Genomic DNA, 14,617 nt, shown 5'->3' on the forward strand with positions numbered 1-14,617 from the left:
CGTTGCCTCCGTTTTTTCAGCCTGCTCTCATGTGTCTCAGTCTCTGCTATAACTACAAAGTGTTTCACTTTACAAATTCCGTTTCTTATGAAGAAGACTGCCGAATAAACACTAAAAACCCTGAAAACCTGGTACCTGAATAAACTCAGCATTAGCCATATCATACGCCATAGGCGCTTTGATTACTGGGGCCAGCTTTAATAGTAATTAGATATTATCTCGCGGGCCAAAGATAATTCCACCGCGGGCCTTGAGTTTGACATATATGCCTTAGAGGAAACATTGATCCAGAGGAACATTGCTTCATTTGATAGCACGTATACATTTATATGGTTGAAATGACAATAAACTTGAACTTGAGGCTTTAGGCATCTCTCTTTTATGAAAAGCTAAGCTGAACATTGTCTATTTTCAGTCTTTCATAATATTTACTTTTACTCATTTTTGGTTTATTGGTGTGATGCTCTTTTACATCCATGATGTTGAAAAAACTGAAAGCATGCCTCCTTAAAATGTTGCATTCCTCTTAAGGGAGCACAATGATAGTAATGAATTAAGGCAAGGAACTGCAGCAATTTGAAATAGTGATAATTTAGGAAGGGAAGAAAGAAATACCTGTATTCATATGCTGACTTTCACATTCATATTTGTACATTGCAAAATAACTTCAAGCCAGTGAAATACTGTATTTCCTAGGTTTTGTCACTGTTGCAAGGTCAGCACTATGCATTTGGAAACTCATAGCAAGAATTCAATCTGACATAATTTAGCTGTTGTTCAAAATAAAAGCTATTCCCCTTATCCTTGTTTAGGCTGGAAAGTGAAATTACAGCTTTAGCTGTGAAGCTAATGGAGCTCAGTAAAGGGGGCCATTTAATGCAGCTGATTTTCCTGGCCATGATCTCTTCACTTGTCACAGTATTTTTTGTCATACCTTACTATTCCAATTATCTACCATGTTTCCTATATTAGTATTGACTTAAAAATTTGATTTTACCTGCTCTTAAGAAGTTAAAATCAATTGTGAAATAGCAATATAGCATGAGTGATTTCCACTGGGATACCGTATATCTTCTGATGCATTACATGTTGCAACTAAGTGCACTGTATTCTAAAAAAAAGTGGAGTTCATTCACTTTAATCTCAGCAAAGAACAGCAGTCATGTGCAGATTTACTGGGTCCAATTTCATACATGAACTACTGTAAATTACATGCCAGACTTTCTGAGCATTAAATACACACCTAATGATATTGTTATTCTCACAGTGCATGTATACATAGAAACATAGAAATCTACAGCACATTACAGGCCCTACGGCTCACAATGTTGCGCCGACCACGTAACCTACTTTAGAAGCTGCCTAGAATTTCCCTCGCGCATAGCCGTCTCTTTTTCTAAGCTCCATGTACCAATCTAAGAGGCTCTTAAAAGACCCTATCCATATCCGCTTCCACCACTGCAGCCGGCAGTGCATTCCACGCACCCACTACTGTCTGTGTCAAAAACTTACCCCTGACATCTCCTCAGTACCTATTTACAAGCACCTTAAAACTATGCCCCCTTGTGCTAGCCATTTCAGCCCTGGGAAAAAGCCTCTGGATGTCCACATGATCATTGCCCCTCATCATCATATACACCTCTATCTGGTCACCTCTCATCCTCCGTCACTCCAAGCAGAAAAAGCCAAGTTCACTCAACCTGTTCCCATAAGGTACACCCTCCAATCCAGGCAACATCCTTCTTAAATGATACTATTGAATGTGCCTCAACCATTTCCTCTAGCAAGTTGCTCCAAATATTCACCATCCTCTGTGTGAAAAGTCGCCTCCCAGGTCCCTTTAAAGTCTTTACCCTCTCACCCTAAATCTATGCCCCTAGTTTTGGTCTCCCCTAACCTTGGGAAAAGACTGACTGCCCACCTTATTTGTGCCTCTCATAATTCTAAATATTTTTTGAAGTCACATTTCAATTCTCCTATGTTCCAAGGAATAAAGACCTAAACTGACCAACCTCTTCCTATAACACAGGCTGTCTAGTCTCAGCAACATCCTTATAAAACTTTTCTCTACTCTTTTCCAGTTTAACCACATATTTTCTGTAAGAAGGTGACTAAAACTGTACACAGTACATCCTGACTAATGAGGGCCAGCATTGTAAACACCTTTTTCACCACTCTGTCTACCTCTGATGCTGTTTTCAATCAACAATCCAGTAGTACTCTTAACTCCCTCTGTTCTATTACACTCTAATGCACCACATTCATTGTATAAGTCCTATGCTGGTTTGATTTTCCAAAATGTATCACTCACACTTGTCTATATTGAAATCAATATGCCACTCAACGGCCCATTTCCTTAAGTGATTAAGATCCACTTGTAATCTACAATAACCTTCGTCATTACTAAAAGCTGCACTTAATTTTGTGTCATCCACAAGCTTACTGATCAAGCCCTGTGCATTCCAATCCAAATCACTTATAAAAATAGTGAATAACAAGGGTCCTAACACTGACCGCTGGGGCACACCGCTAGACACTGGCCTCCAGTTACCACTACAACCTCTACTCCTACCTCCGAGCCAATTTAGAACCCACCTTACTAGCTCTCCTGGGAGTCCATGAGACCTAATCCTCCAGACCAGCCTATCATGCAGGACCTTGTCAAAGGCCTTGCTATGTCCAAATAGACCAGTGGTTCCCAAAATGAGTGAATGCATCCCCTTGGGGGTGGTGGGTGTTCTTAAGGGTGCGATAAAGACAAAGGGGGTGGTAGTAAGAGGGGGCAGCTGAGGGTTTACAGGCTTAATTTAGGAAGTGTATTACTTATTATAGGCATTTGGTCCTCAGTGCCTCATAATTGATTACAATGATTATGTAATCACTTCATGTCTTGCTTACTCACCATTCTCTTAGACTTGTCTTGAAGTTCATTATCGTTGTTCAAAAGCAATGTGACACTTCTGTATTTGTCATGTCATGACGAATCTGGACTGATTAAATCATGTTATTTTCAGCACTGGCCTATGCAGCATTGTTATTCACTACTATAATACAGTCTTAGTGCAATTCCCATACTCTAATCACTGTTCCTGTGAATTAAGGTCTAGTGTTCAATGGGGTAAAGTTCAGAATTTTCCCTTTTGAATGGTCTTGACTGCATTTTTCTAAACCATGGCCTAACCAAGCACTTTACGTAGCTTCAGGCAGCAAGTCAGGTTTTGCCTGAGCTATGAAGACGCCACTACTTTCCCCTTTATTGATCGCAGTGCTTGAGGTTGGACTTAAAAGATCGACAATTGACTGTGGTCGTTAATTCATGATGAAGAAGGCAGAAGCAGGTCACATAAAAAAGAAGTGTACATAGTACAATGTGGAGTACTTGAAATATGGATTTATACCAGCACCAAGCAACCAACAACAGCCAATGTATTTGTTGTAATGAATAAATTATTTTTCAAATGAGGCTATAAAACTCTGCAGGCTCCTTGAACATTTGAAGATAATTCACTCATAAATCAAACAAGAACTTGGCTTATTTTCAGCCACTTCATGAAAACCTTCAGAAACAGAAAACACTTCAAAAGATGTTCGTTAGCACCTCACATCAAAACAGTAATGGTTTGTGTGGTTCATTCAAAATTTCATTGTACATTGCTCAATCTGGAGAGCCCCAGACATTTGGAGAAGAACTGATTCTGTCAGCAATAAGGGAGGTTCTGAGTATAATTAGGCATAAGTCTCAATCCAAATAATTAAAGTGATTCCACTCAGTGAGAGCTCTGTTCAAAGACAAATCGATAAAATGTCTGAGAATGTGGAAGACGCATTGTGCAACATACTTAGGACAATAGAATTTGCTCTGTAGTTGGATGAGTCAACCTTTTATTTTTACATATTTACCATTCAGTGTGTAATTTGCAGACAACAACTTGTTGCAAAAAACCTGTGATTGGCTGCACTAATCATAAAATACTGTTACAGAAACATAGAAAACCTACAGCACAATACAGGCCCTTTGGCCCACAATACTGTGCCGAACATGTACTTACTTTAGAAATTACCTAGGGTTACCCATAGCCCTATGTTTTTCTAAGGTCCATGTACCTATCCAAGAGTCTCTTAAAAAACCCTATTGTATCTGCCTCCACCACCATTGCCAGCAGCCCACTCCACGCACTCACCACTCTCTGCATAACAAAAATTACCCCTGACATCTTTTCTGTACCTGCTTCCAAGTACCTTAAAACTGTGTCCTCTCGTGTTAGCCATTTCAGCCCTTGGAAAAAGCCTCTCATCATCTTATGCACCTTTATCAGGTCACCTCTCATCCTCCGTCATTCCCAGGAAAAAAGGCTTGAGTTCACTCAACCTATTCTCAAAAGGCATACTCCCCAATCCAGACAACATCCTTGCAAATCTCCTCTGCACCCTTCTATAGTTTCCACAGCCTTCCTGTAGTGAGGTGACCAGAACTGAGCACAGTACTCCAAGTGGGGCCTGACCAGGGTCCATATTCAGATTCAGATTCAGTTTATTGTCATTTAGAAACCACAAATGCAATGCAGTTAAAAAAGGAGACAACGTTCCTCCAGAATGATATCACAAAAGCATATGACAAAACAGACTACACCAGAAAATCCACATAACGTTTGGCAATCCCCAATCCAGAGTCCGGAGAGGCTGCTGCGTATTAATATCACACTACTGTCTTAGCGCGTTCCCCGGAAAGGAGCTCCAAATCCAACAGACAAAACAAGACCAAAAACTAAAGTTACAAGACCTGCACAAAACCATATAGTTACAACAGTGCAAACAATAGTATAATTGATTTTTTAAAAAAACAGACCTTGGGCACAGTAAAAATAGTCCAAAGATGTTAAAGGACTATAAGTTCAAAATAAATCACCACACAGTTTCCACAAGTCCCCAGGGTCCCGACAGACTCGCCATCCCACGCTGGCGGCAGAAGGGAATACCCCCGCTATGGTCTTCCATGGCGCCACGCAACTCAGCCTCGCAGACGCAGCACATGTCGAAAACGACCTAACCGCAGCGGACTCCGAGCCGACGACCAACCCCTCCGGCACAGCTTCTCCGAGCACCATCCTCTGCTGAGTGTATTGAGATGGCCCTGCCAACAGCCATCGGCAACACGACCCCGAGGACTGGGGGCCTGTTCTTCCCAGTAGAGTCCCGGACCTCACAGCAGCAGCAGCAACGAAGAAGGTCTTCCTGGAGATTTCCCGATGTTTCTCCGTGCTCCCACGTCCGTTTTCAATTGATTATGATTGCGCACAGCACCCCACTTCATAAATAACAGATAATCAGCTCCGGAGTGGTCGCTGCAAGCTGCATCGCGCCGCCATCTTGGAAATCAATATAGCTGTTACGTTACCTCTCAGCTCTTGAGCTCAATCCCACAGTTGATGAGGGCCAATACACTGTATACTTTCTTAACCACACAGTCAATCTGCTGTAGTTTTGAGTGTCATATGTACTCGGACCCCAATATCCCTCTGATGCTCCACACTGCCAAGTGTCTTACCATTAGTACTATATTTTGCCATAATATTTGACCTACCAAAATTAACCACCTCACACTTATCTGGGTTGAACTTCATCTGCCATTTCTCAGCCCAATTTTGCATCCTATCAATGTCCTTTAACAAAGCCATGCTGACTATCACCAAGACCAAGGAGATGGTGGTGGACTTTAGGAGATCTAGGCCTCATATGGAGCCAGTGATCATTAATGGAGAATGTGTGGAGCAGTTTAAGACCTACAAGTATCTGGGAGTACAGTTAGACGAGAAGCTAGACTGGACTGCCAACACAGATGCCTTGTGCAGGAAGGCACAGGGTCGACTGTACTTCCTTAGAAGGTTGGCGTCATTCAATGTCTGTAGTGAGATGCTGAAGATGTTCTATAGGTCAGTTGTGGAGAGCGCCCTCTTCTTTGTGGTGGCGTGTTGGGGAGGAAGCATTAAGAAGAGGGACGCCTCACGTCTTAATAAGCTGGTAAGGAAGGCGGGCTCTGTCGTGGGCAAAGTACTGGAGAGTTTAACATCGATAGCTGAGCGAAGGGCGCTGAGTAGGCTACGGTCAATTATGGAAAACTCTGAACATCCTCTACATAGCACCATCCAGAGACAGAGAAGCAGTTTCAGCGACAGGTTACTGTCGATGCAATGCTCCTCAGACAGGATGAAGAGGTCAATACTCCCCAATGCCATTAGGCTTTACAATTCAACCGCCAGGACTTAAGAACTTTTTAAAAGCTATTATTAATGCTTTTTGAGATAGTGATTTAGATGCATATCATATTTTTTACTGAGTTAAGTATTGTATGTAATTAGTTTTGCTACAACAAGTGTATGGGACATTGGAAAAAAAGTTGAATTTCCCCATGGGGATGAATAAAGTATCTATCTATCTATCTATCTATCTATCTATCTATCTATCTATCTATCTATCTATCTATCTATCTATCTATCTATCTATTCCTAATCATATTATGCCTCTCCAAAGGTTCATAAATTCTGCCTCTTAAGATCTTATCCATCAGCATGAAGTAAGACTCACTGGTCTATAATTTTCTGAGCTATCTCTACTCCCTTTCTCGAATAAGTGAACAACTTCTGCAACCCCCCCAATCCTCCGGAACCTCTCCCATCCCCATTGATGATGCAAAGATTATTGCCAGAGGTTCAGCAATCTCCTCCCTCACCTCCCACGAGCTTGGGGTATATCTTGTCCAATCCCGGTGACTTATCCAACTTGATGCTTTCGAAAAGTTCCAGCACATCCTCTTTCTTGATGTCTATATGCTCAATCTTTTCAGTCCATTGTAAGTGTTCCCTACAATCGCCAAGGTCCTTTTCCATAGTGAATACTGAAGCAAAGTATTCATTAAGTATCTCCACTACCTCTTCTGGTTCCATACAGTGGTAAATATAATCAAGTCCCCTGCACTCAATTCTCACCTAGTTTGGGAGCTTTATATTGAGAATGATGAACAGTTTGGATGCTTGCTGTTACACACGTAAGTCAGATGGCTCTCAGAAAGAAACAGCCTTATGTGCTGTTTCAAACTGATAAGATTCTTTGAAGTCTTGAATGCTTCATTCAGTAATCCATTCAAGAATATTAGGCATGACATTGCTTATTGGTCAGAACAAAGTTTAATGGAATCATCTTCAATTGCAAGGAAATAATGTGAATCTTATTAAAGTCATATCAGTTGTCTCCACATTTCTGTCCAAGTTAACCCTATTTTAGTTCAACATTGGTGATCGTGACCTTTTCAAATTTCCGAGCCTCTGAGTTAAAAGAGAAAGAAAGAATACCAGATGATGATCTTCAAGTATACTGTGCCCACCTGGGTGAGCTGAATAAAGATTTCAGAATCCTCTCTCGATCCTATTTCCAGATTAGGTAATAAATCCATTCCTGAACACTTGTAATGAGGAATTAACAGGAAGGATGAAGGAAAAACTGATCTTGGTACAAAATACCTGAGCTGAAGCTCAGAAAATCATAAAGACCTTTGGTTTCAGAAGTAAATCTCTGAATGCTATTGTACACTTTGGAAAAATAACACCATGTTCTTTATTGCCTTTCCAAAATCATATTTGGTGGAGCACGGTTTTGGTGTAATCACCCAATTTCTTTCAAAACAATGAAACAGACCACAAATTACTAAACATAGGAATCTGAGGCTTCTTCTGAGTGATATTCAACATGATGTTGAGAAGCTGATATCACAGCACCAAGCCCATCCATCTCATCGAAAGGTTTAAAAGCAATGAAGTGAATAGTTGGGACTACGAATGTACACACTAAAATTGTCAATGAAAATTGTTTTTAACTGTAAATAAAAAATATTTGTATCGTTAAGTAGATTTGAAAAGATTTTGCAATTATTTGTCACTGCTTTGAATTTACAGTTCTTATTTTCTTTCACTGTGCATTGTAGATCAGAATTCTTCATAGTTTTATGTAATGACCAGAAAAGGAGAGGATGTGCTCTGGGAGCCAGAAGGCTAGTAACCCAAAAAAGTTTGGGAACCACTGAGTGCATTCCCTCTATGTGCTTGTTTTTTTAATACATTTTTATTAGATCACTTTTCAGTCTCCTATGCTCTAAGGAATAAAGTCCTAGTCCGTCCAGCCTTGTCCTATAACTCAGCCCCTCAAGTTCTAGTGGTATGTTTGTAAATGTTCTCTGCACTCTTTCTAGTTTAATAACACCTTTACTAAAGTAGGGCAATCAAAACTGGACACAATACTTCAAGTGTGGTCTAGACAACCACGTCATGACGTTACAACTTTTACACTCAGTACACTGACTTGTGAAGGCCAGCATTCCATGACTCTTATTCACCACCCTGTCTGCCTGTGACTCCACTTTCAGTGAACAATATTCTTGTACTCCAACGCTACTCTGTTCTACAAAATTCCCCAGAGTTCTGCCACTCACTGTGAATTTCCTACCTGGATTTGACTTTCCAAAACGTAACACTTTGCAATTATCCAGATTAAACTCCATTTGTCATTCCTTCATCCATGATGATTCCCTTGTAATATTTGATAACTTTCTTCATTTTCTACCATACTGCCTATTTTAGTATCAACTGCAAACTTACTAATATATATTTTATCATTTATATCCTTGATATAGATGATAAACAGCAATTGGAACAGCAATGACCCTTGACGCACACTATTAGTCACTCCAGTCTGGGAAACAACCTTTTACCATCACCTACTGCCTTCAGCTAGCAAGCAGATTTTGATTCCAGTCAGACATATCTCACTGGATAGCATGTGACCTAACCTTCCAGAGCAGCCTACCAAATAGAACCTCATTAAAGGCCTTACTTAAGTCCATATAAATCACATAGTCCATTTATTATGCTTCCCTCTTTACCTTTCTTTGTCATCTCATCAGTTGTTTCGAAACTTCACCAGTGGCTAAGAATGAAGCTAATACCTCCACAGGGGTCTCTCTAATTTCCTCCCCAACTCTCCCCCCCCCCCCCCCCCAAACCCCACAATATCCAAGGATGCACTTGATCAGCTCCTGGGGATTTGTCCACCTTAATGTTCTGTAAGACTGTAAATGCCTCTTCTCCAGTTTGCCTTGAAATATCTTTAAAACTTCAAGCAAGCCACCCCTTAAGCCTCTAAATTTGATATAACACAGTTCTAATTTGTGTCAGTCTTCCATCCAATTTAATCTTTGGAGTATTTTTTCTGGTAAGTTTTGACTATGTTCCTTCTAAGACTGAATATTCTACCTAAAGTGTGGTGTCCAAAACTACTTGCAATGCTCCAGACACAGAGGAGCCAGATCTTTGTGTAGCTCTTCCATGACTTTGTCTCATATTTTTTACATATCTTTTATTTTTACCACTTTAGCACTTTGAAAGTACTCTTTCCTCTATATATGCAAGGTGAATGACCTCACACTTTTATCTCTGATGTCTAACACTAATTACATATTTTGATCCTGGGAAAAGATCTGTGATTATGTATATAAATAGATGCTGGCCATAAGTAATGATAACAGATTTAACCAAATATATCAACAGGTGTATGGTACTGTGCAAAGGCTTTAGGCACGTGTAAAAACGTTCTGTAAAGTGATACTTACAAAAATAATGAAATGAAAAGTTTCTAAATATACCCTTTGCCTTTAAAATTGCATCGATTCTCTTAGGTACTCTGTCATGCAGTTTTATAATAAAACTGGTAGGTTGTTTCAGGCATCTTGGAGAACGAATAAAGTTTGGACCAATCAGACACCCCCCGATGGTATTGCTTGATGGATGAGAATTGGCTTGTACTTCTCGGCATTTAAGATTCCATTAATTCTGACCAGATCTCCAGATCCATTTACAGAAATGCAGCCCCAAACCTGCAGTGAACCTTCACCATGCTTCACTGTTGGCTGCAGACACTCATCTCTGTGGCACTCTCCGGCTCTTCGGTGAACAAACTGCTTCCTGTTTGAGGCAAAAATTTCAAAGTTTGACTCATCAGTCCACAGCACTTTCTGCCATTGTTCAGCATTCCAGTCCTTGTGTTTTTGTGTGTAGATGAGTCTCTTGACTTTGTTTCTAATTTGGAGGAATGGCAGTAACTCTTCCATGAATTCCACTTCTGACAAGACTTCTCCAGACTGTAGAGGGATGTACTTGGTTTCTTTGCATTCAAAACTGATAGGAGTGCTGGATACTTTTCAATTAGAAGGAACATCAGATTGATGTAACTCTCATCTGCTGACACAGTTCTGATTGACCACTACAATACTGGTCCTCAACCTTGCCCATTTCTTTGTGTTTCTTCAGAAGACCTTGGACAGCACCTCTTGAAACTCTTGTCTGCTGTGAAATTTCTACTTAGGAGAGACTTTTCTGATGAAGGACAACAATTTTGTGTTTTGTTGCTATGCTCACTTTTGCCATGGTGATTTGAAGGTTAAACTGTCACATCTACCGCACCATCACCTTTTAGTTTGGTTGTCCTCTGCCCAGTTTGATTCCTTCTACACCCATTTCTGTTTCAGTTCATCAGATTAGTACATTCAACTCATTATGATATTGATCATGAGCATCCTGTTTGTTATCTTTGTTTAATTATGCTAGGGCTGTATACCTACCAAGTAATCAAGTTGTTTAAAAAGTGGTCTGTTAGTTAATATATTACTTTCTTTAACAAAATAGAAACATTTCTCTGTAACTTTTTTTTTGGAAAATGAATGTTTGGAAATCTAAAATTTGCTCTTTTCTGCTGACACACTAATGTAGAAGACAGAAAACTAAACATCAAAATCAAAATTTATATAAACATCTAGGGTACTTAAGACTATTGCACAGGATTGTATTTTAAAGTGATAGTTGTTACCAATTCCTCTTAGTCAATACAATATGAACTAGTAATTCTAATTCTCAATTTTTGTTGGCAGGAAGATGAGAAAAAATATATGTTGCCTTTAGATAACCTGAAAATTCGAGATGTGGAGAAAAGCTTTATGTCCAGCAAAAATGCATTTGCACTTTTTAATACAGAACAAAGGTAAGAGTGCCAGAAAATAATTTTTTTATTTAATGTGTTTGGAACTAGAACTTTCTCTTTAACGGAAATATATTATGTTCTAATATTTCTGACTCCAACACTGTCTCACACACAAATTTTGTACATTATTTATGTGGATGTGCTTAACTTTCATCTTATTGCATGCACTAGTTTCACAAAACAGCAATGCTGTCTCTGTCTAACTGTGTATTAGAACATATAAGGTAATTAGCCCCTCAAACTTACTCTGCCATTCAATAAGATCATGGCTAATCCTGGCCTCAGCACTACTTTTGTGATACTTTGAAATCTAAATATCTTTCTGTCTCTCCTTCTCAACTTTCTTGAGGCAGAGAATTCCAAAGAGCTACAATTCTCTCTGAGGGGAAGTTACTCCTGATCTCCTTCTTAGATGTAGATCCGTTTTTCTGGAGTTTAATGGTGCGAGAAGTTCTATTTATAAATATGTTAAAAACAAAAACAATGATTGACAACTGAGAAAATACATGCAGAAAGCTAACATTTACTATGACATTTGTCTCAATTCTACCAACATTGCTTTTGCTCTCTGATATCCTACTTCTGATATCCCCCCCTATACTTTTCTCCAATCATCTTAAAATTAGGCCCCCTCATACTTTCCGTTTCTGCCCTGGGAAAATGTCTCTGGCTAACCATTCCATCTACAGTATGTCTCTTATCATGTTCACCTCCATCAAGTCACCTCTCATCCTCCTTTACTCCAAAGCCTAGCTTTATAAGACATGCTCTGTAATCTAGGCAGTATCTTGGTAAATCTTCTCTGCTCAGGATTATGTTCTCCACAACATTAATTTGGAGAAGGTTGTGAAGCAACATTTGCAATAACATTTACACTTGAATTAACAGAAGCATTTACTTGTGCATCTGGATCCTCCAGAGCAATCCTAGAGCCTACCTCATTAGCCTTGGTTTTTTTTACACAGTGTTTTTACACTTTTACACTGTTGATCTGAAAGTTAAACCAGCAGTTCAACAGCACAGAACACCAAAGCAGCAGGCAAGTCAGGAGCATTGGTAGAAGATAGATCGTGGAGATTTACATGTTTATATGGAAGCTGATAAAGCAAATTATTGGTTAACTTAAATGGAGAAAAGGAGAGTGTGGTGTGATTAATTCTTGAAAGAGACAAGGAGTGGGAGGAAAACAGAAAGGCTATTGCAGCACAGTCAAAAGGCTGATAATGCCTTCATGCCTTTAGTTTTGGACCACTCCAGTGCTATTGGAAATGTGGAAATCTGGTGGGAAGATTGAAGCAGAAATTTGTTGTGGAGCTGTAAATGGACCTGAAATGAATTTGGCAGCAGTACTTTGTGAGGACAGTGGGGGGGGGGGGGGGGGGGGGGGATTGACAGCAGTTATGGAAATGAGCAATGCATGCCAAAAGGGAGAAAATTACTTCTAATATCAGCTCCATAGAGGCCAGGAAGGGATGCTGGATGGTTTCATTTTATGGAAATAGGAACCATGAGCAGAAGATAAACTGTATGGATGGTAGATCAGGAGAGTAAACAGAAAGAGAAAGGGATTCTGTGCGAGTATGAGAAAGAAACTAAGGTGGAGGTTTGGCAAAGTGCTAGAAATTGAAGAAAGTAATTAAACAAATCTTTCTGTCTTGGCAATAAAAGCATTTACATGTTTTATGTTGGGGAATTATGAAAGGTGGGGCCAAGAGTGAAAGATTTAAATGCAATCAGTATAGAGAGATACCCCATGCTCAACGTTGGGAAGAACCTGATGTAATTTAGCCAGATCAGTTGAACCCCATGCTCATTTGTAACTCCTGCATTTAGTATATAGCAGTAATTATGTTTATTTCATTAATATTTTCAAAATGAGCAAGACAAGGGGAAAACAGCACACTGTACAGAGGGGAGCAACTAATATTCTAAAAGTGAAAAATCTGCAAGTACCAGAAATTGGAGATGAAAACAGAAAGTGCTGCAAGTACTCAGCAGATCAGTGGCATTAAATCTTTTAATACTTTCTTGTTGCAGTGTTTCCTCCTGTGTTTTGTGAATGTTGATGATTCAAAGCATAGGATTATAGATTCATGGACCATTGCATCACAGAAGGAGGCCATTTAGTCTATTATCAGTAGCTTCCTCGTGAGGTCTGCACCATCTCAAAAGACAGTCATGAGCCAAATTTAATTCACACCATACCTCATACAGCAAAGGTTAGAGTACTGGATTTGGCAAAAGCTATGTGACCAAACAGCATCCTGTGGTAGTACCGAAGACATCTGCTCAGGCCAAGCTGCACCTGTTCAAAGTTCAAAGCAAAGTAAATTTATTATCAAAGTATGTATTTGTCATCATATACTGTACAACCCTGAGATTGGCTTTCTTGAGGGCATACACTGTAAATACAAGGACCATAATAAAATCAACAAAAGACCACACCCAAAAGGACAGTCAAGCAACCAACGTGCAAAAAACAAACTGTGAATACGAAAGAAAAAAAAGAAGTAATCATAATAAGTAAGTAATAAATATCAAAAACATGAGATGAAGTCCCTGAAAGTGAGTTCATAATTTATAGGAATAGTTCAGTGATGGGGTGAATGAAGTTATCTCACTGGTTCAAGAGCCTGATGGTTGATGGGTAATAACTGTTCCTGAACCTGGTGATGTGAGTTCCGAGGCTCCTGTACCTTCTTCCTGATGGCAGTAGCGAGAAGAGAGAATGGCCTGATTGGTGGGATTCCTGAAGATGGATGCTGCTTTCCTGCAACAATGCTTCATGTAAATGCGCTCAGTGATAAGAGATCTGTAACCCTGATGGACTGGGCCAAATCCACTATTTTTGTAGGATTTTCCATTCAGGGGCATTGGTGTTTCCATACCAGGCTGTGATGCATCCAGTTAATATATTCTCCGCCACACATCTATAGAAGTTAGTCAAAGTTTTAGATGTCATGCTGAATCTTTGCAAAATTCTAAGGAAATAGAGGTGCTTCTGTGTTTTATTTGTAATTGCACTTACATGCTGGGCCTAGGAGGGGTCCTCTGAAATAATAACTCTGAGGACTTTAAAATTGTTGAACCTCTTTACCTCTAATTTCCCCTCGATGAGCACCAGCTCACAGACCTCCTTTTTCCTCCTCCTGAACTCAATGATCTGCTCCTTGGTCTTGCTGACACTGAGTGAGAGGTTATTGTTGTGCACCACTCAAGCAGATCTTCAATCGCTGATTTCGTCACCACCTTCGATTTGGCCGATGGCAGGGTGTCGTCAGCAAACTTAAATATGGCATTTGAGCTGTGCTTACAATGCAGTTACAAGATCAGACCTACCAAAAATACAGAAAATTGCCCACTTATGTCCTGAATACAAATTCAGGTTGACTAATTACTGCCCGACCTAACTACTCAGTCACCAGCAAAGTGATCAATAGTGTTTTTAAACAGTGTTTACTCATTAAAAACCTGCTCACCAGGTGCTCAAGAGCCAGTTTCACCAGGAGCACCTGGTTCTAGACCTCATCTCAGTCTT

At 39.8% G+C, this 14,617-nt stretch overlaps 1 protein-coding gene across 1 annotated transcript in view; it reads left to right on the plus strand.

Annotated features, from left to right (window-relative positions):
• dnm3a (dynamin 3a) overlaps nt 1–14,617 on the plus strand; it is a 217,368-nt gene that overhangs the window by 163,392 nt on the left and 39,359 nt on the right. The window contains exon 15 of the mRNA XM_073063584.1: nt 10,970–11,079. Coding sequence (XP_072919685.1) covers nt 10,970–11,079 — 110 coding nt within the window. The remainder of the gene's footprint in view (nt 1–10,969; nt 11,080–14,617) is intronic.

The sequence above is a fragment of the Hemitrygon akajei genome, chromosome 12 (assembly GCF_048418815.1).
Source record: "Hemitrygon akajei chromosome 12, sHemAka1.3, whole genome shotgun sequence".
In the NCBI taxonomy this organism is placed as follows: Eukaryota; Metazoa; Chordata; class Chondrichthyes; order Myliobatiformes; family Dasyatidae; genus Hemitrygon; species Hemitrygon akajei.